We start from the raw sequence: 20847 nt of genomic DNA on the forward strand, positions 1-20847 counted from the left end.
ATTATCATTGTCCTCAGATATCTTGGAACAAAGAATATGGATTGACAGACAATTTGGTGTTACTTAGGCATGAAGAAATGGAGAAAAATTATGGTTAAGACTGTAGGATGTTATGAGGAGACAAGGGAAAAACTGGTCAATTGGAAGATGAAGCCAAAAGTCTGAAGAAGTCTTGATGAATCTCTTAGTAGGCCTAAGGAACTAGAAAGAAAAGGAAGAGGCCAGGGATGGACTGTCCACTGCAGGGTGGAGGTTAGGAGATTAGATTAGTGGTTTGTTTATACCAAGGTGATGGATCAGGTCACTGGAAAGAAGGTAGACTGTAGTTACTTTGTGAATGAGGGAGAGGGACATGGAGGTGCGCAGTGATGTCGAAGCTGAGTATGAGGTTTCAAGGAGAGCTTTGGAGTAAGATTCTAGGAGAACGTAATAGCGACTCGATTTCAACTTACAAAGCCACAAGAGAGGCACAGACAGTCTTAATGAACTAAGGACAAGATTCTAGAAGAAAAATGGGAGAATGCCCTAAAGTGTCTGAATTGTAGGAAATGGAGAGGAAGATGAACATGTTGGTGAGAGGTTGGCCAATTGCCTCTCCTCACCAGTGGTGGAAGAGCTGTAAGCTGGAAACTAGGGACTCAAGGCACAGGTGGCCTGACGCCCTGGGGCAATTTGCACAAGGCTCAGGTTTTTTTTTATTACAGTTGCTTTGACAATAGTTAGGAGCTTATGGTTCAGTAGAGAAGCCTGCTCCACAGGCCAGCATGTTATATAAAGTTTATATAAAGCACAGTGTCACTTGTTTTCAGAAAATGTCTGAGGTATGGGAGCATCATTTACCCTAGCTTCTGTAGAAATTGAGGAAGGTCATAAGCACTCCTGTGTTCTTCTCATTTTTGTTGGCATTTCAGATTTCCTTCTTTAGAAATACCAACATCAGATATTCCCATGACTGAGTCACACATTCATTATATCCTCACATAACCTATGTCAAACTCTAATGTGTTCAGAGATGCTATGTGCTTTAGTCATTACAAACCAATAGAGATCCATGTCGACATTTAATTTGGACTCTTGCTGTTGTAGCTGGTTCTGATCTCTACAATGAAGTGAGTATTGTTGGAATATATTAGTACTGAAGACAAACTGTTTGGGTTTGAGTTTTGACTTTGTCTTAAATGCTTTTAGTTCAGATCCTGTCACTCACCTCTCCTTACATACGTGTGGTGCTGGGAGTTGGTCTGTTCAGGCAGCACCCTAACATTCCCTGGTTCACTCTCCTGTTGTTTGAAAGTTCTTTTAAGTTGATGGCCTTTGGGCATATCTTTAAAATAAATAAATGAGTATACACACATTTCTGATTTATTAGAGCCCCTTACAGGCTGTGGCCCGAGTAGTCCAACATGAGCTATCTCCTGACAGAATGGCCAAGGATTCAGAAGTAGCTGAGTCCACAAGACTGGATGTCTCAGCATTCCCAGTCTGTGCTGGAGTCTCTGGGAGGTCTGAGAACTGCCAGGGTTCAGTCCCCAGTGGAATCCCATAGTGTAAGTTCTAGCACTAGGGAAGAAATGACTCGGGATAGATGAACTTGCCAGTGAGAGTGAGGTTTGAGAAAGCACCAGCTTCCTTCTTCCTTGTCCTTTATGGGAGCTGCCCCCAGAAGGTGTGGTCCAGGGTTAGGTGGATCTTCTGACCTCATGATCCCGATTGAGGGTGAGTCTCCCACTTCAAATTATCATACCAAGAACAATCCCTTCCAGGTGTGCCCTGCTGCTTGGGATTTAGTGACTTCCAAGTGTAGTTCATGTAGAAAGTGTAGCTGTTACAGTTGGTACCTTATAATGGAAATTAATTCATGTAATTACCTAGCACTTAGGAAGAACATTGCATATTACTCACTGGTGCTTCTTTTTTTTTCTTTTGGTTTTTCAAGACAGGATTTCTTTGTGTAGTTTTGGTGCCTGTCCTGGAACTCACTCTGTAGACCAGGCTGGCCTCGAACTCACAGAGATTCGCCTGGCTCTGCCTCCTGAGTTCTGGGATTAAAGGCGTGGGCCACCACAGCTTGCTTGGCTCACTGATGATTTTTTAGGTGAACTGTGGGTGTGTGCATGGTTTAAAGAGGAAGAGACTGTTTACTCTGAATAGTTTTCTGTCAACTTAAGGTTTGGGGAAAGAGTTTGAAAACAGTTAAGATGTTCTGTTTAAGACTAGGCTCTTCAGATCAAGCTTAGGTAGAGTATAACAAGACTTTTGAATGGCCAAACTTAATCTGATGTTTTCCCTCCCTAGGTTGAAACTGAGCTCAAGTTAATCTGTTGTGACATTCTGGATGTACTGGACAAACACCTCATTCCAGCAGCTAACACTGGCGAGTCCAAGGTTTTCTATTATAAAATGTAGGTTCTATACTAGAAGGGAAAATGTGAGATTTAAAGTTAGCCTTAGAACCATAACTTTTTAAATGTAGGTTTTCAACTTTGACTTAAAATAGTTGAATATTGGAGGGTTAGTTACCCAAACTTAAAAGTTTTAATTTTAATTAGCAAATACAGTACTAATGAAGAAATTAATATTGTTGAGATTGTCAGACTATTGTACAAAATACCTAGCTTTTGGTCGTTGTTACCATTCCCACCCCCACCCCCACTGTTTATATCCTTGACTGGCCTGGAACTCACTATGGCAGACTATGCTATCCTAGTATTCAGATAGATCTCTGTGTCCTGGGATTAAGGTGTGTGTCACTATTCCCAGCTTATTCTGAGACAAGGTCTATCCGTGTAGCCCTGGTTGCCCTCAGCTTTGGAGTAGTCCTCTTTTATCTTTTTAAATGCTGGGGTTATATGTCACCACACCCTGCCTGGGTCTTTTGCTTTTGTGGCTTCTTTCCTCTTAGCTAAAGCTGCGAAGTTCACAGTATAATCTTAACTTTCTGGAGAAATTACCAGGCTGGGTATAGCTCAGGAATAGTCGGGGCTCATCGTGTCAGAGCTCCAGGTGTCTTGGCACCTCAGTGACAGCAGCGAATGTGTATTGTGACAAATGAATGTGTGCTGCTCTTGGGAGACACTTTTATACTACTCAGGTGATTTTTGCTTCAATTATATTCTGTGGGAATTTCCCAATAATTTTTAATAGGAAATCCTTAAGGAAAGAAGAGATGAACCAAGCTGACGGATTCTGAAGTCATTTTTAAAGTTTCTAAAAAGTATATATCTTAATTGTTAACTGTATTTTGTCATGTACTAGAGAAAATTGTCAGGCTCCAAGAAGTATTTTTAATTGTGGTTTTATTTGATGGTGTGTCGTAGGAAAGGGGACTACCACAGGTATCTGGCCGAGTTTGCCACAGGAAATGACAGGAAGGAGGCCGCAGAAAACAGCCTTGTGGCTTACAAAGCTGCTAGTGACATCGCCATGACAGAACTCCCTCCAACGCACCCCATTCGTTTAGGTCTTGCTCTCAACTTTTCCGTATTCTACTATGAAATTCTTAATTCCCCCGACCGTGCCTGCAGGTAAGTGGTGGAGGAGCAGTATGGCATGCAAAGCTTCCAGAGAGCTCCCTTCTGTTGACTTCATTTTTATGTACTAGTGTTCCTTCAGCTTTTGAGTTGCTTAGGACAGGGTCTTGAGATCTTGCCTAGCCTACCTTTGAATATTGAGTTCTCATGTCTCATTCTTCGGTTGTTAGGAATTGTAGACATTGACCACCTCACTTCTCTGGCAATGCTTACAATACTCTTGGTAAACTTTTTTGGTTGTTGTTTTTTGAGACAGAGTTTATGTAGCCTTGGCTGTCCTGGAACTCACTCACTCTGTAGACCAGGCTGTCCTGGAACTCAAAAGAAATTCACCTGCATCTGCCTCCCAAGTGCTGGGATTAAAGGCATGTGCCACCACGTCCCATCATGAACATATTTTTTAAAAAATATTTTCTAATATAATTATATTATCACTGGTGTTTATGAAACGGTTGCCACACTAAAAATTGTGCACTTTGTGTGTGTGTACATGTAGGAATTGATTCTCTTTATGATGGGCCCTAGGAAACAAACCATGGCATCACATGGTTGTGAGCAAATTGTGGGTGCTGGAAATTGAACTTGGATCCTCTGGAAGGGTAGTAAATGAATGCACTTAACCACTGAGCCATCTCTCCAACCTCCTTTTCTTCCTTTTTTAAAAAAAATTACTTACCTTTATTTTATGTGTGTTGGTGTTTTGCCATGGATGTCCGGTCCCCTGCAACTGGAATTACAGTTGTGAGCTGCCATGTGGGTGCTGGGAATTGAACCCAGGTCCTCTGGAAGAGCAGTTAGTACTCTTAACCACTGAACCATCTCTCCAGCCCCCTTTTCTCCCCACCTCAGACAGAATTTCTTTGTGTAGCTTTGGAGCCTGTCCTGGAACTTGCTTTGTAGACCAGGCTGGCCTCGAACTCACAGAGACAGCCTGCCTCTCAGCCTGCCTCTGCCTTCCGAGTGCTGGGATTAAAGGTGTGCACCATCACTGTCTGGCCTTTCTTTCTTCCTTTTTGGTTTTTTCGAGACAGGGTTTCTCTGTGTAGCTTTGGCACCTTTCCTGGAACTCGCTTTGTAGACCAGGCTGGCCTGGAACTCACAGAGATCCACCTGCCTCTGCCTCCCGAGTGCTGGGATTAAAGGCGTGCGCCACCACCGCCCGGCCTCTTTCTTTTATTTTTATATCAACTTGTTTCTAGTTTTTAAATCATGAATGCAAATAAAAGAATGTTGTACTGATACACATGTATACTACAGAGAATTTATTGTAACAATTTTCATGTGTGTAATTGGAATTTAATATATTCACAATTTTTTATAACCACCAGTACTAGCCATTTCAAATCGTTTTCATCACTTCACCCAAACTCTTCTGACCTGAATTTACTTGTTCTTGGCATCTTATATAAGTAGAATTGTATCTATCCTTTTCTGTCTGCTGTATTACTTTCTTGGTAACAATATCTATAGATCTTCTATCCTATCCAGGGGCAGTGGCTTATGCCTGTAATCCTAGTCTTTAAGAGACTGAAGCAGGAGGATGGGTGCAAATTGAAGCCAGCCTGAGTTACAGTGTGAAATCCTGTCTCCTCTTCTAAAAGCTGAGTGTGGAGGTGCAGCCCTGTGATTCCAGCACTCTGGAGATGGAGGCAGGACAACTAGGCATTCAGAGCCAGAGAGGGCTACATGAGACACTGAACAAAACAAATTTTTTTCCCCCCTCCTCCTTTTCTTTCGGGTGGGGGTGGGTTCAGAATTTTTTTTTCTTTTCTTTTTTTTTTGTCTGGGTTCAGAATTTTATCCATTGTTTGTATATGCCACATTTGTCTTATCCAAAGATATTCGAACTTTTTGAATTTTCGAGGCAGGGTTTCTCTTTATTGCTTTGGCTGTCTTTGGAATTCTCTCTGTACAGACCAGGCTGGCCTCAAACTCACAGAGATCCTGCTGCCTTTGCCTCTCGAGTGCTGGGATTAAAGATGTGCACTACCCCACTGCCTGGCAGAAAAATATCTTTATCACACATATATTTTGGTGGAGGTTTGGGGTGGTAGACTATATAGAGTGTTTTCACAGTCTAGCCTATTTGTCATAGTTCATGTACATTGTATTAAGAATTAGTGCCTTGGGGCTAGAGAGATGGCTCAGTTTCAAGAGTATGTACTTTTAGGGTGCCTGAGTTTATTTCTAGCACCCATATGAAGCAGCTCACAAGTGCCCGTGACCCGAGCTCCAGGGGATCTGATGCTCCAGCCTCATCTGACACCTGTACTCTTGAACACATAAATACAAATGCATATAATCATGGTAATATATCTTGGATGGGGTGATGGTGCGTGCCTTTAATTCCAGCACTCAGGAGGCAGAGGCAAGCGGATCTCTTGAGAGTTTGAGGCCAGCTGAGGTCTACAGAGTGAGTTCCAGGACAGTTAGGGGTACACAGAGAAACCCTATCTCAAACAAACACTTTTTTTTTTTTAAAGAGAGGAATTAGTTCCTTAGCTGGGTGAGGTGGTGCAGGCTTCAGGTAATCATACCACCTGAAATGAAAGGCTGAGATAATTTATATAATTTCTTTGAGATACAGTCTCACTTTGACATCCTAGCTGGTATGGAACTTAGATCTTGCCTCCATATAGTTAATACTCTGGGCTAGGGTTGAAGTTCCAAGGCCCATCTTGCTTTGTATAGGAAGATGTTTAAAAAGCCACATGAGCATGAGATGCCCGAGTTGGTAGGGATGCTTGTTATCAAGCCGTATTAGCCTGAGTTTGGTCCTTGGGATGGATCTATGTGAAAGAGAGGCAGCTGGGACAGTTTGTCACCTGACCTTCAGGTGCATCCGTACAGAATTCTAAAAATACATTTTTAAAAAGTTTTTTATTTAAATTAAATGCAACCTGAACAAAAATACTGAGTCTTACTTACTTCTATTCAAAGTTATCTTTCTGTATTTGTCTGTCTGTCACCTTTGTTTCAGTGGGGCTGCCAGAGTACCTGAAATAGCCCATTGTTGCTGTCTTTGTTATCGATTGAGTACTGACGATGCATTCATTTCAGGTTGGCAAAAGCAGCTTTTGATGACGCAATTGCAGAACTGGACACGCTGAGTGAAGAAAGCTATAAGGACTCTACGCTTATCATGCAGCTGCTACGTGATAACCTGACGCTCTGGACCTCAGACATGCAGGGCGATGGTAAGCAAGCCAAGATGTTTCTCTTTCGGTGGTTGCCTCTTTTAAGAACTCTTTTGGTGTTTTTTAATCTTTGTGTATAATTCACACTCAGAGCCTGTCTGCAGTAATTAAAGTTTATTTCTTCTATAGGGAATGGTGCCCAAGTGCCATTTTGGCCCTTGATAGAAAGTAAAAGGCCTGTTTGACAATTTCAGACGTGTGTAGAAATATTATGCCAGTATTTAAAGCTGTAAAAGTTTTGGCTTTAATAATGATTTGTTCTCATACTGCTTTAATCATTGTAGGGACAAAATGACAGGAAACCATTTCCTTTTTATTGTATTTTTTTAAACTTAAATTGTGTTATGTATTTAAGTGTTTTGTCTACATATGTCTGTACTGCATGAATGTCCTCAGAGGCCAGAAGGAAGGCACTGATGAATCCTCTAGAACAGGAATTACAGATGTTTGTAAGCTTTCATGTGGGTGCTGGGTATTGAACCTGGGTCCTGTGGAAGAGCAGGCAGTGATCTTAACCACTGAGACATCTCTCTAGCCTCCATCATTTCCTTTTATCTTCCCGAAGTTCAGTTGGGAGGGAATTAGCAGAGGTTGTTTATAAAACTATATGGCATTATTAGGTATTAATGAAACATCTCTGCATGGGGGTCTCCTGTGTGTGCCAGGTACATGATTTTGCTCTGGCTGTACCCTGGTCCCTATGTAGAAATCTTTTTCTCTAAAAAGCAACTATTTTCCTCTAGGGTTCTATGAGAAATGAAATGATCTGTCCTTAGGTCCATGCTTAAGAGTTCTGGTATTGTCTGGTTTTGGATTTTCATTTGCAAAGTTACTATTTCGGGGGAAGTAATTGCTGTTTGGGGCATGCACGTGTAATTTTAACTTCAAATATAAAAGTTGAAGTTGGTCGTATTTGTTGATTTTTAAGGTGTATGTGTCTCTGTGTGTGTAGGTAGAATCCAGATCCCTGTGCATGTTAAGCACATGTTCTAACACTTAGCTTGCTATTTTTCATTCTCCAAAGAGATTTTTGGGGTTTTGTTATTACTTTTCGATACAGGGTTGTATTAGTTGTTTTTTTTTTTTTTTTTTTTAGTAAGATTTATTTAGTAAACAATTACTTTATGTGTAGAGGTATTTTGCCTGCATATATGTCTGTGTACCACATGGGTACCTGCAGCCTTCACAGGCCAGAAGAGGTGGTCAGATCCCCTGGAACTGGAGTTACAGGTGTGAGCCATCATGTAGGTGTTGGGAATTAAACTTGGGTCCTCTGGAAGAGCGATCCATGTTCTTCTGAGCCATTTCTCCAGCCCCAAGATTTCTTGATTTTTTTTTTTTTTTTTTAAATGAGGAGTGTTTTGCTAGTATGCATGCATAAACATCTCATGCATGTCCAGTGCCCAGGGAAGCCAGAAGAGGGCATCAGATCCCTTGGAACTCAGATCACAGGTGGCCATTAAGCACCACATGAACGATGGGAATAGAATTTATGCCTTCTGCAAGAGCAGCAAGCACTCCCAACAACTGAATCATCTCCCACCCCAAAGTTTTATCTGTGCCCCTTTTTTTTGTTTTGGTTTGTTGTTTGTTTTTTTCAAGACGGGGTTTCTCTGTGTAACAGTCCTGGCTGTTGGATCTCACTCTGTAGACCAGGCTGGCCTCAAACTCACAGAGATCTACCTGCCTCTGCCTCCCAAGTGCTGGGATTAAAGGCGTGCGCCACCACCAAGCTAGTTTCTCTGTTTTAATTTTAGTCATATTAAGCGTGCTACTCAGGCAGAAGCTTTTATTCAATAGCTTACTTCTAACTACAGTTTCTGCTTAGATTGACATGCTTTGTATTGACCTTGGAAGTGTGCTTGGGTTATGAATGCTATCCATTTCCTTTCTCCGGCAAAACTGAGGGTTTTTTTTTTTTTTTTTTTTTTGGAGACAGGGTTTCTCTGTAGTTTTGTGCCTTTCCTGGATCTCGCTCTGTAGCCCAGGCTGGCCTCCAACGCACAAAGATCCACCTGCCTCTGCCTCCCGAGTGCTGGGATTAAAGGCGTGAGCCACCACCGCCCAGCTGAGTTTGATTTTTGACTTTAGCTTGTGTTACTAATATAAGAACTTGTTTGGTTCAGCTTCTAAAAGCTGACTAAGTCATCAAGTATTAATGTATTACAAGACAAATGTTGTGATGAGATACATGATACGAACTGCCTACAAACTTTTCTACCATCTTGATAGAGCCACTATAGCGATGTGCACAACTTTAATCCCAGCGTGGAGGGCAGGTGGATCTCTGAGTTTAAGGCCAGCCTGGTCTACAGAGCAAGTTCCAGGACAGCTAGGGCTACACAGAGAAACTTGGTCTCAATAACAAAATACAATAACAACAACAAAAAAGAGGCCATTTTACTTATTTTAGTAGTATGTGTGTGTGGGCATATATGTACCCTCGTCAGTGTTGGTACTAGGCACGTGTGGAGGCACAGAATGATGTGGGCATGTGGGCTGTCAGTATTTGCAGTCATGCCCACCTTTTATGTGGGTGTTAGATATTTGGAATGGGGTCATCTTGTTTTTACAACAAGAACTCTTACTCACTGAGACATCTTGCCAGTCTCTAAAATGCTTTTTGTTTGTTTGTTCTTTTATTTTTCGAGACAGGGTTTCTCTGAGTAATTTTGGTGTCTTTCCTGGATCTCTCTCTGTAGACCAGGCTGGCCTTGAACTCACAGAGATCTGCCTGCCTCTGCCTCCCAAGTGCTAGGATTAAAGGCGTGCGCCACCACTGCCTGGCCTAAAATGCCTTTTAAGATTTTCAATTGGTAGAGTACTTTTCCTAAGGATAATAAATTTGAGGCCTACTTGAGCTCCATCGTTATAATGTTGCTAAGTTATGAAGTTTGCAAAGTTTGAATTTTGTAATTCTGCTGTAAACTATCATTATCAGTGATAAACTAGCATCAATAAAAGTAATATAACCATTTGCCTTTAATCTCAGCACTTAAGAGGCTGAGGCAGGCAGATCTTTGAACTGGAGGCCATCTTGCTTGGTATACTAGTAAATTCCAGGACAGCCCGGACTACATAGTGAAACCCTGTCTCCTCCCCCATTAAATAAATGAAATATAATTTGTACATATTTAAACTCGATTTACTTAAACTTCATTTTGTTTTGGTGTGCATGGAGTACATGCACGTGGAAGTCTGAAGATAAGAGCTTAGGGTGAGGTGTGCTCCTGGTTTCTCTGCGTAGACCAATCTGGCCTCCATCTCAGTTCCACCTGCCTCTGGTGTGCCACCACACCTAGCTCATGGTCCTTGCACCTTTACTTGGCTTCTGAGGATTGAATTTATATTGTCTGGCTTGCATGACAGTGTTATCTTATGGGCCGTCTTACTGGGCCCCATAAATTATTAAAAATTCTGTGGGTTGGGGGGGCATTTTGGTATTTATGGAGGCTAGAGGTACCATCCACCTTGTGTGTGTGCGCGTACGTGCATGCACATGCTTCAGACAGAGTCTGTCATTGCCCTGGGTCATACTGATTGTCTAGGGTGGCTCCCCAATTCTGCAGAGATCTCTCTCTCCATCTCAGTACTGAGATTCAAAGCGTGTACCACAATACCTGCCTTTTCTTTTTTTCTTTTTTGTTTTTTGTTTTGGTTTGTTTTTTGTTTTTTGTTTTTTCAAGACAGGGTTTCTCAGACAGGGTTTCTCTGTGTAGCTTTGCGCCTTTCCTGGAACTCACTTTGGAGACCAGGCTGGCCTCGAACTCACAGAGATCCGCCTGGCTCTGCCTCCCGAGAGTGCTGGGATTAAAGGCGTGCGCCACCACCGCCCGGCACCTGCCTTTTCTTATGTGGTCTTATGCTTGTATAGCAAGCATTTTACAGCTGAGTTCTTCCATGTGAGGGTGTACATGTGGAAACATTTCTGTCATGTGATTAGCAGTTTTCCAGCATTCAGCTTATGTTAGAGCACTTTTTTGTTGATTTTTTTTCAAGACAGAGTTACTCTGTAGCCCTGGCTGTCCTGGAACTAGCTCTGTAGACCAAGCTGGCCTGGAACTCAGAGATCTACCTGCCTCTGCCTCCCAAGTGCTAGTATTAAAGGCGTGTGCCACCACCGCCTGGCTAAAGTTAGCCCATTTATTTTACTGCGGTGGTCATGAAAAATAGTGTTATTAAATGTTCGAATTGAGAATGTCTAATGATGTGTTCTTTTACCTACCTACTTGTATGTCTTTTTCCCCGTAGAGGATGCTAATGACTGGTCTAATTTACTAGAACATTTTGTTTTATTTTATGAGTGTTTTGCCTGTGTACTACATGCCTACCTGCCTGCCCGGTACCTGCAGAGGCCAGAAGAGGGTGTCAGATCACTTGGAACTTGAATTACAGATGGCTGTGAGCCACCACATGGGTGCTGAGAGCTGAACCCATGTCCTCTTCAAGAACAGCCAGTGTTCTTAACTGCTGGGCTATCTCACCAGCCCAGGAAGACAATCCTTTAAATAAGAAATCTGTGCCTGTGTGCACGTGTGCTTGTGCACGCCCATGTGCATGCTGCAGCACATGTGTGAAGCACAGAGATTCTTTAATGGGTCACACTGTTAAAAGGACTGTTTCATAGAGAGGAAAGGTGTATGCTCTGCCTGCTCCTTTTTCTCCTGGAGTGGGCAAAACCATTTATCTGTGGGCCCCTCCCCATTTATAAACCTCCAAAAGGTTTCTTAGGAGTAAAGGGGAGAATTGGACAGGTCAACAATTCTTGAGGTTTCTTCAGGTGGAAAAGACCAGGGCTGACTCCCGGGACTCGTGGGTGTGTCCTTTGTCGTGTTGTGGTTGATTTCCCTGTAATGTGCTCATCTGATTGCTCTCCCTCCCTCTCTTCTTGACTGTAGATTCCTAAAGGAAAGCCCACCTCTTCTTTCCCTTAGAAGTACTTTGTAAGTTGTTGCTGTGGTCCAGGGAGCTCTGCTTTGTTTTCTTCTCACTAATCATGCTTGCCGCCTGGTACACGTATCTGTCCTCACAGACTCACCTGTTTACCTTCTCAGGGGCTAAGTCTGGAGGCAGCCATGGCCTGCGCCCTGCCTCGTCTATTGGGTGTGCCTTATGTATGCAGTGACTTTCATGACTTGTGTCTGAGTGGCTGAGACTCTTGCCGTGTCTGCCAGTAGCTTGTGTGTGTTCCTGTGCTCTGTTAGCACACTTGCCAGTGTGTTCCTGTTACAAATGAGACTGAACATCCAAGCCTGTGAGCTTGGATGTGTTGCTCTGGGGGTCTGGCCTCCCTCCATTCTTCCCTAGGAGATGGTTCTGTTTGTCTTTGCATGTCTTTTCTGTCTTACAAGTTAAACCCTCCATGTGCTTTATTTTTGAGACAGGGTCTCAGTATGTAGTTCAAGCTGGCCTTAAACCTTTGTGCTGTGATAAAGACCTGACTTGTTAATCACACATCAATGTCAAACTTCTTACTACAAGAAATTTTAGAGCTCTTAACTTGATGCTTACTGCTGTGGTGATGCGTCACTGTTTAAAAGCTGGCCTTAGTATAAATGCTCCATGTTTATACATTATAAATGGAAAGCTTATCATCTAAGCTGTTTCTATTGTTAGATTTAGTGGTTTAGTAGCATTTTAAAAATTGGTTTAGTAGCAGTTAACTGAGTATGTGGTTATGTGTGCTCTTATTTTTTGAGTTGCTAGGGGTTGAACATAGAGCGTTATGCATGATGCTAAGTACATGCTATACACCCTATCCTCTGGTAAACTGAGTGGGCTTTTAAATTCAAATTAGTAATTCTCCATATTAGAATGTACAAAAGAATGTAATTTTTACCTGTTGGATCATTTTTTTTTAGCAAAAGCTTCGCATGTTTTCTTACTATGGCTGACTTGATTAGTGCTTATAAGTAGGTAGATGACCCTCCAGTGAGTAGACTTGGCTTTCTTTTGCATGTCATAGTGCAGTTGAAATGTGAAACTTGGCAGACTAGTTCAAAGAGTAAAAAGAAAGAGCATGAGAGCTGGCCCAAATGCCCTTTTAGGATAACTTCAGTGACCGAGTAGTTCACTCTGAAGGAAAGAATCCACTGTTGGACCTGTCTGGCCACCACACACAGAAATATTCCTGTATAGTAGTAGCACATCCTCCTCAAACACCATAGAACTCCTATAGAGCTTTTATTCCCTAGAAGGATAGCTGATGTTGAGCTTGTGAGTAGATTGCCCCTCCCCTGCCACCCCAAAAAGTAAAAATACTCTTTGGCCCAAGAAACACGAAGGCTTGAAGGTCACTGTAAGAGTGATCTTTCTGCTTGTTTAACAGAGACGTTTGATTTCTGAGCCTTTCAAGGTCTTAATTTTATCATCCTCTAACACTTGACTGTTTCAGGACTGTGGTTGGCAGCTCTTGGTTTAAGCACCTCAGATGTGAGGTTAGAAGCTCTGCCTGCTGAGTTTGCTAACAGTTGTAGTAAAACTAGGAACTCTTGGATTGGACTGGTGTCTTTGTGAGCATTAGAGCATGTGACAGTGTGAAGTCATTGTGCCTTGTTCCTCCTTACAGGTGAAGAGCAGAATAAAGAAGCGCTGCAGGATGTGGAAGATGAAAATCAGTGAGACATACTAAAGCCAACAAGAGAACACATCTCTGACCACCCTCCCAACCCTCCCCTTCCCTCGGAAGTTCCCCATTGTCACTGAGAACCACCAAATTTGACTTTCACATTTGGTCTCAGAATTTAGGTTCCTGCCCTGTTGTTTTTCTTTCTTTTTCTTTTTTTCTCCCCTCCCCCTTTTTTAAAACAACAAACAGTTTTCAGAAGTTCTTAAAGGCAAGAGTGAATTTCTGTGGATTTTACTGGTCCCAGCTTTTAGGTTCTTTACGACACTAACAGGACTGCATAGAGGCTGTTTCAGCATTACTGTATTGTCTCCAGCCACATGCGGCAAGATCATCATTAGAAATGGAAATGACGTTTGAAAGCCGTTAGACTTCTAGGTGATGCATCTAAGAAAGATTAATCACACGATAGAGGCATATGTGCTGTCATTTTTCCTTTTTTAATTGTTTAAATTGAATTTTATACCAATGTTAAACTTAATTGGGTGTTAGCTTGAGGTGTTTGGGGGAGTTTGTTGTAATGGTTTTGCTGTAAAATGTGTTTGGAACTCTGCTGAAGTGTTGCTGAAAAGCACGGTGCTGGTAACAGTTCAACAATCCGTGGCTGCTCATTCTTGCCGACTCCTCCCCCTCGGAAGCAGGTCAGCATTGAAGGTGGTATGGAAGCCTGCATGCGTGTTCAACTCTGTTCCTCCCCTCGCTCCTCAGCCTCCTTCCCCCCTCCTCCTTCGCTCGCTCAACCTCTTTTGTTCAGTATGTGTAACTTGAAGCTAATTTGTACTACTGGATATCTGACTGGAGCCACAGATACAGAATCTGTATTGTTCTTACTGAAACACAGCATGGAATTAACATTAAACTTAAATAAAACAAACCTAAATTAAAAATGCCAAATATATTACGCCTCCATCCTTTATACTTCTAAAATAAAATCTCTAGTCCAAACATATTTGACAGTATTGTTTGTCTGAATGTGAAAATATTCCCCATTTTATCTTCCATAAAACATTTGTTTCCCAATGATATGTATTTGGGGTGTGGGGAAACTGCTTGTAATGTGGTGTTGAACAACCAAGTCAGTAGATTACATGTCCTGTCTTTCAAACGAGTTAGCAACACAATATTTATGTTTATCATTAAAGTACAACAATCATATTTAACACAGGTGTAGCTATGGATCATTTTCTATTGTGTAATGTTGGGGTGTACAACTAGATAAGGTTCAGCGTGTCAGAATAATCCTCCTTGGTCTAAAGGAAAAGTACACTTCCTCACTGCAAAAGCCCGTGGTAAGAAGAGAGCGATTGCCCCCCTTGTTAGTATCCTCCTTCAAGAAACATCTGTAACATGTGCATAGTTTTTGCAGAGGCAGTGTGTATGGTAGTGTGTGTACTTGGGTCTCCCTTACTTACCATTGCTGAATGCCTGAGGTCCTCAGAACACCTCCCAAGGTGTATCCAGTTCTGCTGTACGTAGGTGCTGCAGTAAGCAATGGTGAGTGTTTGCATGGGCAGCACGGCGCGTTTGTAAATATCCCGTGTCAGAAAACATCTCTCTTGCAGTGCTGGGATTGAAAGAATGTTTGCAATTGGAAAACACTCCCCACGGTTCACTTTCTCTAAAATGTCACGCTACTCTTGTACTACTTAATGGATGATGGGGCCTAACTTTTTGATTTTCAAAGAGGAGGACCATGGTTATTATGCAAGGTCACAGTCACAGACTAGCTAACTCAAAGGTGCCATTCTGCCTCACCTTCCCAAATTGTTAGGATTAAAAGCATTCACAGGCTAGATTTTAGTTTTATCTCTAGGACATGCCAGCAGTTGAAATAATGACTTTGTGAATTCCTTTTCCATAAGGAGGTTTTCAGATGATTGATCACTTTATAAGCCAGCATTCAATTTCCAGATACTTAAGGCCCAAATCAAGAAAGTCATAAAGCCTTCTGACAGTTTTTTAAGGCCTGTGTGACTCCTGGACTTGATCTAGTTAAACAGTGGAGACAGGGCTGGAAAAATGGCCCAGTGATTAATAATATATTCTGGAACCCAAGTCTGTTCCCAGAACTGGTCACCCACCATTGCCTGTAATTCCAGTTCCAGCAGATCTGACACCTGCCCTCCATAAACACTAGCAAGTATGTGGTGTATATACTCAAGATTTTTTTAAAATAGTGAATCTAGAAATCAAAACTGGGCCGGGTGGTGGTGGCGGCTGCGCACGCCTCTAATCCCAGCACTCAGGAGGCAGAGCCAGGCGGATCTCTGTGAGTTCGAGGCCAGCCTGGGCTACCAAGTGAGTTCCAGGAAAGGCGCAAAACTACACGGAGAAACCCTGTCTCGAAAAACAAACAAACAAAAAAAACAATGAAAACTGAGGCCAGGTGGTGGTAGCATACACCTTTAATCTCACAGCACTTGGGAGGCAGAGGCAGGCGGATCTCTTGAGTTTGAGGCCAGCATGGTCTTCTACAGAGTGAGTTCTAGGACAGCCAGGGCTGCACAGAAAAAACTCTCAAAAACAGAAACAACCCTGAGGACATTCACCCCTAGCCCCGAGAGCCTGATACTTCTTTGGGGGTAGTCCCCACACAGTCTGTTAGGATGAAATAATGTCTTAATTTTGTTAGTTTTGTTATGAGGTTGGGGTCTCATGTTACTCGGGCTGGCCTGGGAATTCAGCTAAGGATGACTGAACTTTCTTCCTCCAGGTGCTGGGAGTACCATTGTGTGCCACCACACTGGTGTAGGTAGTGCTGAGGGTAAAAACTGGAGTTTGCACAGTGGACAGCATGAACCAATCAGGCTTTACCCCAGACCTGGCTATTGTCCATAGTGTGTAGACTCCCTGTAGCTAGTGAGCAAACTTTGAGCATTGACATTTTTTGTTTTTCCTAAGAGTTTCTCTCTCTATCCCTTGATGTTATGGATGGAACTGGATCTGTAACCCAGGCTGGCCTTAAACTAGGAAATCCTCCTGACTCTGCCTCCCAAAGGCTGGGATTAATGGCATGTGCCACTACTGCCCGGCCAAGTTTGTTTTTAAGTTTTATGTGTATGAGTGTTTCTCCTCTGTGTATGTCCCTGTTCCTCACAGAGGCTTGAAGGAGTCCGATTGAGGCCTTGGAACTGGAGTTAGAGGCAGTTGTGAACTTCCATGTGGTTCCTCTGTAAGAACAAGTTCCCTAAACAGCTTCTACATCTCCAGCCCTTCGTGAGCATTTCCAAGCAAAATTGATAAGGAGAAAACCAACCTGCCTAGTCCTTCAGGAAGTTGAAGTGAGGATCCCAGGTCAAAGGCTAGCTTCAGCTACATAGTGAATGGACAGGCCAGCCTTTACTACATGAGGCCACAGAGAAATCTACTAAAGTAATTATGAAGTCAGGAGATAGGGTCGGTTTTTAGATCTCTAGCAAATGCTAAAAGATGAGCAAGGAGGCTGTGAAGGTCCTGAGCCCTGCAGGGATAGTCACTCCCACTGCCCAGGTTTGGGTTGCCAAGAGTGTCGCCCAGAGTCTGAGCTCTTGGTTTTGTAGTGTCCTCTGAACATTGAGTTCAGTCAGAAATGTAGTTGCGTCTGCATTTTTATGTATAGTGATGTTTTGTCGGTGTGTCTGTACCCACAGAGGCCAGAAGAGTGTTGGATTCCTGGAACTGGGGTTACAGACTGTTGTGAGCCACCATGTGGGTGTTGGGAATCTCGATCATCTGGAAGAGCAGCTAGTGCTCTTAACCCCTGAGCTGTCTCTGGAGACAGTTTTGTCAGTTTGTTTTCAGACAGGGTCTTGTCAAGTAGCTTTAGCAGGTAGACCAGGTTGGCCTTTTTGTTTTCTGTTTTTTTTTTTGTTTTTTTTTTTTTTTTTGAGACACAGTTTCTCTGTGTAGTTTTGGTGCCTGTCGTGGATCTTGCTCTGTGGGCCAGACTTGCAGAGATCTGCCTGGCTCTGCCTCCTGAGTGCTGGGATCAAAGGCGTGCACCACTGCTAACATAGACCAGGCTAGCCTTTAAAAGTGTGAGTGTTTTGACTGCACGTATGTATAGCTGTGCATCACATGCATACAGTCCCTGAAGAGGACATCGCTATTGGAACTGGAGTTACAGACATTTGTGAGCTGTGAGGTGGGATTCAAACCCAGATCCTATGGAAAAGCAGCTGGTGCTCTCAACCTCGGAACCATCTCCAGCCTCTCTCCTCTTTTAAGAGATTGTGTGTGTGTGTGTGTGTGTATGTGTGTGTGCGCGCGCGCGCGCGTGTGCGCTTCAAAAACACAGATTCTGGTGGCCAAACCAGTCCTTGTGTTTGCAGAGCTAGCTCTTCACCACCTGAGCAATCTCCTGTCTACTGTGTGTGGATTGTTTCTCGTTCCATCCAGCCATGGTGGAAGAAAGCTAGAAATCAACAAAAACTGTGGAATATACCACACAAACTGGAGAGTGAACAACACATTGGAATATTGAGTTATTGGAAATGTAAAGGTTAACTAAAATTGAGTGAAAACCAAAACAAAAACCAGCATGCCAAAACCTATGGGGCACAATGAAAGCATTGCACAGGGGCGTTCATGGGTAGTTAGGTCTCATGTGATTCAACAGGGGCAAATCCCCAGAAGTGATGTGGATCACAGTCTAAGGGACCTAAGTGGAAGTAGGAGAAACAGTAGGAAGAATCAATGAAACAAAGTTCTTTGAGATAAGATCTGGTTGGCAAATCTTTAGCCAAATTCAAGTATAGACATGAACTTCCATGCCTGTCCAGTTTTTGGTTTTTGAAGACAGTGTTTCTACGTGTAGCCTTTGATGACCTGGAACTCACAGACCAAGATTGCCTCAAACTCAAAGAGATCCATTTGCCTCTGCCTCCCGAGTGTTGGGATTAAAGGCGTGCGCCACCGGCGCCCAGCTGTCCCTGGCCAGTTTTTCTCAAGTCGTTCACAGCCTAATTGGTACTCTGCCCTCATTCCTTGCCCATTCCACTTGGTCACATTGGGCCCCTTGAAGTTTCCTCCCATACCAAGCTCACCTCTGTGCCCTCCACCTGGAACAGGTATTCCACCCCCAGTGCCCTCTCTGGGCCCCTCAAGTCCATCAGATCCATCTGTGGAGGCCACATGATCTTCCCAGGTACCCAGCATTAACACTGTTCCCGGCCCTGTTGAAGACCTGCTGGCCAGTAACACCGATCCTGGCCGCACATCCCCGGACATCTGGACTTGAACCCTGTGTGGTTTGTACAAACATTTTAACTTATTTAAAAAAAAAATGATTGTGTGTATAAGTGAGGGAGAGGAAAGGGTGGGGAAGGGAAGGAGGGAGGTTGTGAGAGAGTGCGCAAGATGCCTCACCTGGTGTGTGTGGGTCAGAGGATAACTTTCTGTTCTCATCCTCCACCTTGTTTTTCAGGTGTTTATTCCAGGTTAGTTGGCAGGAAGGCTCTGGACAGTTTTCCATCTCCACTTCCCATCTGGCACCAGGAGTTACTGGGATTATTAATTTGTCACATTACATCCTGATTTTTTTTTTTTTTTTTTTTTTGAGACAGAGTCTTTTAACTATGTAGCCTTGGCTGTCCTGGAACTGGATGTGCAGACCAGGCTGGCCTCAAACTCAGAGATCTGAGTCTGCCTCTGCCTCCTGAGTGCCGGGATTAAAGGTGTGCGCCACAACAGACAGTATCTTGCCCTTTTTTGTTTGCTTTGTTTTTTGAGACAGGGTTTCTCTGTGTAGCCTTGGAACTTCCTCTCTAGACTGTGAAGGCCTCGAACTCAGAGATCCACCTGCCTCTGCCTCTGCCTCTGGAATGCTGGGACTAAAAGTGTAGGACACCACTGCCCGGCTTCATCTTGCCTTTTTAATTTGGGTTCCAGGAATCACACTCAGGTCCTAAAGCTTGTGTGGCAAGTGCATCTGATCAGCCCTATGTATATATTTGAACTTATGAGCCTCGATTTCCCCATCTGTAACTTGGGAGCCTGTTTCAAATGGGATCTTAGTGAAGGGTAAATGTGGGGCAGGAGGATCGCCATAAATTGGATACTAGCCTGGTTTATAAGTGGGACCATTTCAAAAAACAAAGAGTACACGTGACATATAAATCCTAGTTCCCTCTCGTTTGTGCCCTCCAGATCTTCCAAGGAGTCTCCCGGGCCAGTGCGATCGCAGTACAACGTTTCCATTTACTTTTGAGTTATATATCGTTATAAATATTAACAAATAAGACTTAAAAAGGACACCTTCGGGAAGGTCAGACGAAAAGTACAAAAGTTGTGTCGTGGCGCTGCAGTTTGAGGACGTACTCTGCAGCCGTCACGTGGTAGTAAAACTGTAAGCAGTGCACGAGGCCGCGTCGACGACAGCCCGCCAGCGTCCATGCATCGGGAGGGTCGCTTGGCTGGAGGACAAAGGGTTGGACATGCTTGGTCCGGGCTTGGCAGGCGGGCCGGCCGCGGAGGTGTAGCTCCTCGTTCTCGCCACTAGAGGTCAGGAGGTCACCGCCTCAGGATTGGAAGACGGCCCGTTTGGGGATTGGCTAATGGTGGCTGCGGGCACGGCGGAGACCAGGACGCTAGGTGGATGACAGGACTTTGGAATGACCTTTGTTTTTGGTATCAGATTTCCCCTCTGCAGCGCTGTTGGACCAGAAGCAAGATACCCGTTTGGAGTGAAAGGATGAACTGATTCTGCAACTTCTCAGAGGGCTTTTCCTTTAACAGAGATGGAATGTACTGGGGCTTTAGACAAGCCAGGGCCCCGGGAAAGTTCCATCACTTGAGCGGGCTCTTGCCTGGGCACTCACACAAGCCAGCTGGCTAGAAGCCCTGTCTCCCACCCAGGGTTCACAAGGACCATCTCTGAGGCCACGCCCACTTACTGCCTGGGACAACAGAGGGATCCAGCTTCTTGTCCCACCTGAGCGTGCTCTCTTGCTGGGCCTCAGCAGTCACCTAATGTCTAGCAAACACTCTGTATCTTCAGGAGGCTGCCAGGCTCCTCTCAGAACAGGGCACCCCGAAGGGCAAACACTGAATTACTCAGCTCATCCAGGTGTGCTGAAACACCCTCCTTGGCCCCCGAGAGGCTCCCACTTCTAGCTGTGTGGGGAAAACACCAGCCTGACACTAAGTCCCTTGACCACAGGCTAGGCGCAGCGCAGCTGAGTTCCAGGGCTTGGCTGTGGTCTTTTGGTAAACTCTAAATGGCACAGGTGATTTCAAAGCCAGCTAGAGTGTGCCGTGCCCGGCACTAACAAGATGCGTCTGTAACAGACCTCACCAAGCCCCAGCGGCTCAGGAGGGAAAGGAGTCCTCAGCCTCAAACAGTTAAAGGGCTTGCGGTTAAAACTTGGTTCAGCCCCTCCCAGCTTGGTGGCCCTAGAAGTTTACCAACTTCTCTGAGACCATTTGTAAAATGGGTTGACAAAGCCACCCCCCCCCCCCCCAAGATGGTGAAGAGTCAGTGAGAAAGTGCCTGCCAATTCACTAACATAGGCACAGC

General features: G+C 43.9%; 1 protein-coding gene across 2 annotated transcripts in view; it reads left to right on the forward strand.

Annotated features, from left to right (window-relative positions):
* The window catches only part of Ywhae (tyrosine 3-monooxygenase/tryptophan 5-monooxygenase activation protein epsilon), a 34539-nt gene extending 20027 nt beyond the window's left edge, over positions 1-14512 (forward strand). For both annotated transcript variants that reach the window (XM_059271219.1, XM_059271220.1), the window contains exons 3-6: positions 2296-2402; positions 3318-3524; positions 6591-6727; positions 13296-14512. In XM_059271219.1, coding sequence (XP_059127202.1) covers positions 2296-2402; positions 3318-3524; positions 6591-6727; positions 13296-13348 — 504 coding nt within the window. In that variant the 3' untranslated portion in view covers positions 13349-14512. The remainder of the gene's footprint in view (positions 1-2295; positions 2403-3317; positions 3525-6590; positions 6728-13295) is intronic.
* Positions 14513-20847: the final 6335 nt, after the last annotated feature.

Source organism: Peromyscus eremicus, chromosome 8a, assembly GCF_949786415.1.
Source record: "Peromyscus eremicus chromosome 8a, PerEre_H2_v1, whole genome shotgun sequence".
Taxonomy (NCBI): Eukaryota; Metazoa; Chordata; class Mammalia; order Rodentia; family Cricetidae; genus Peromyscus; species Peromyscus eremicus.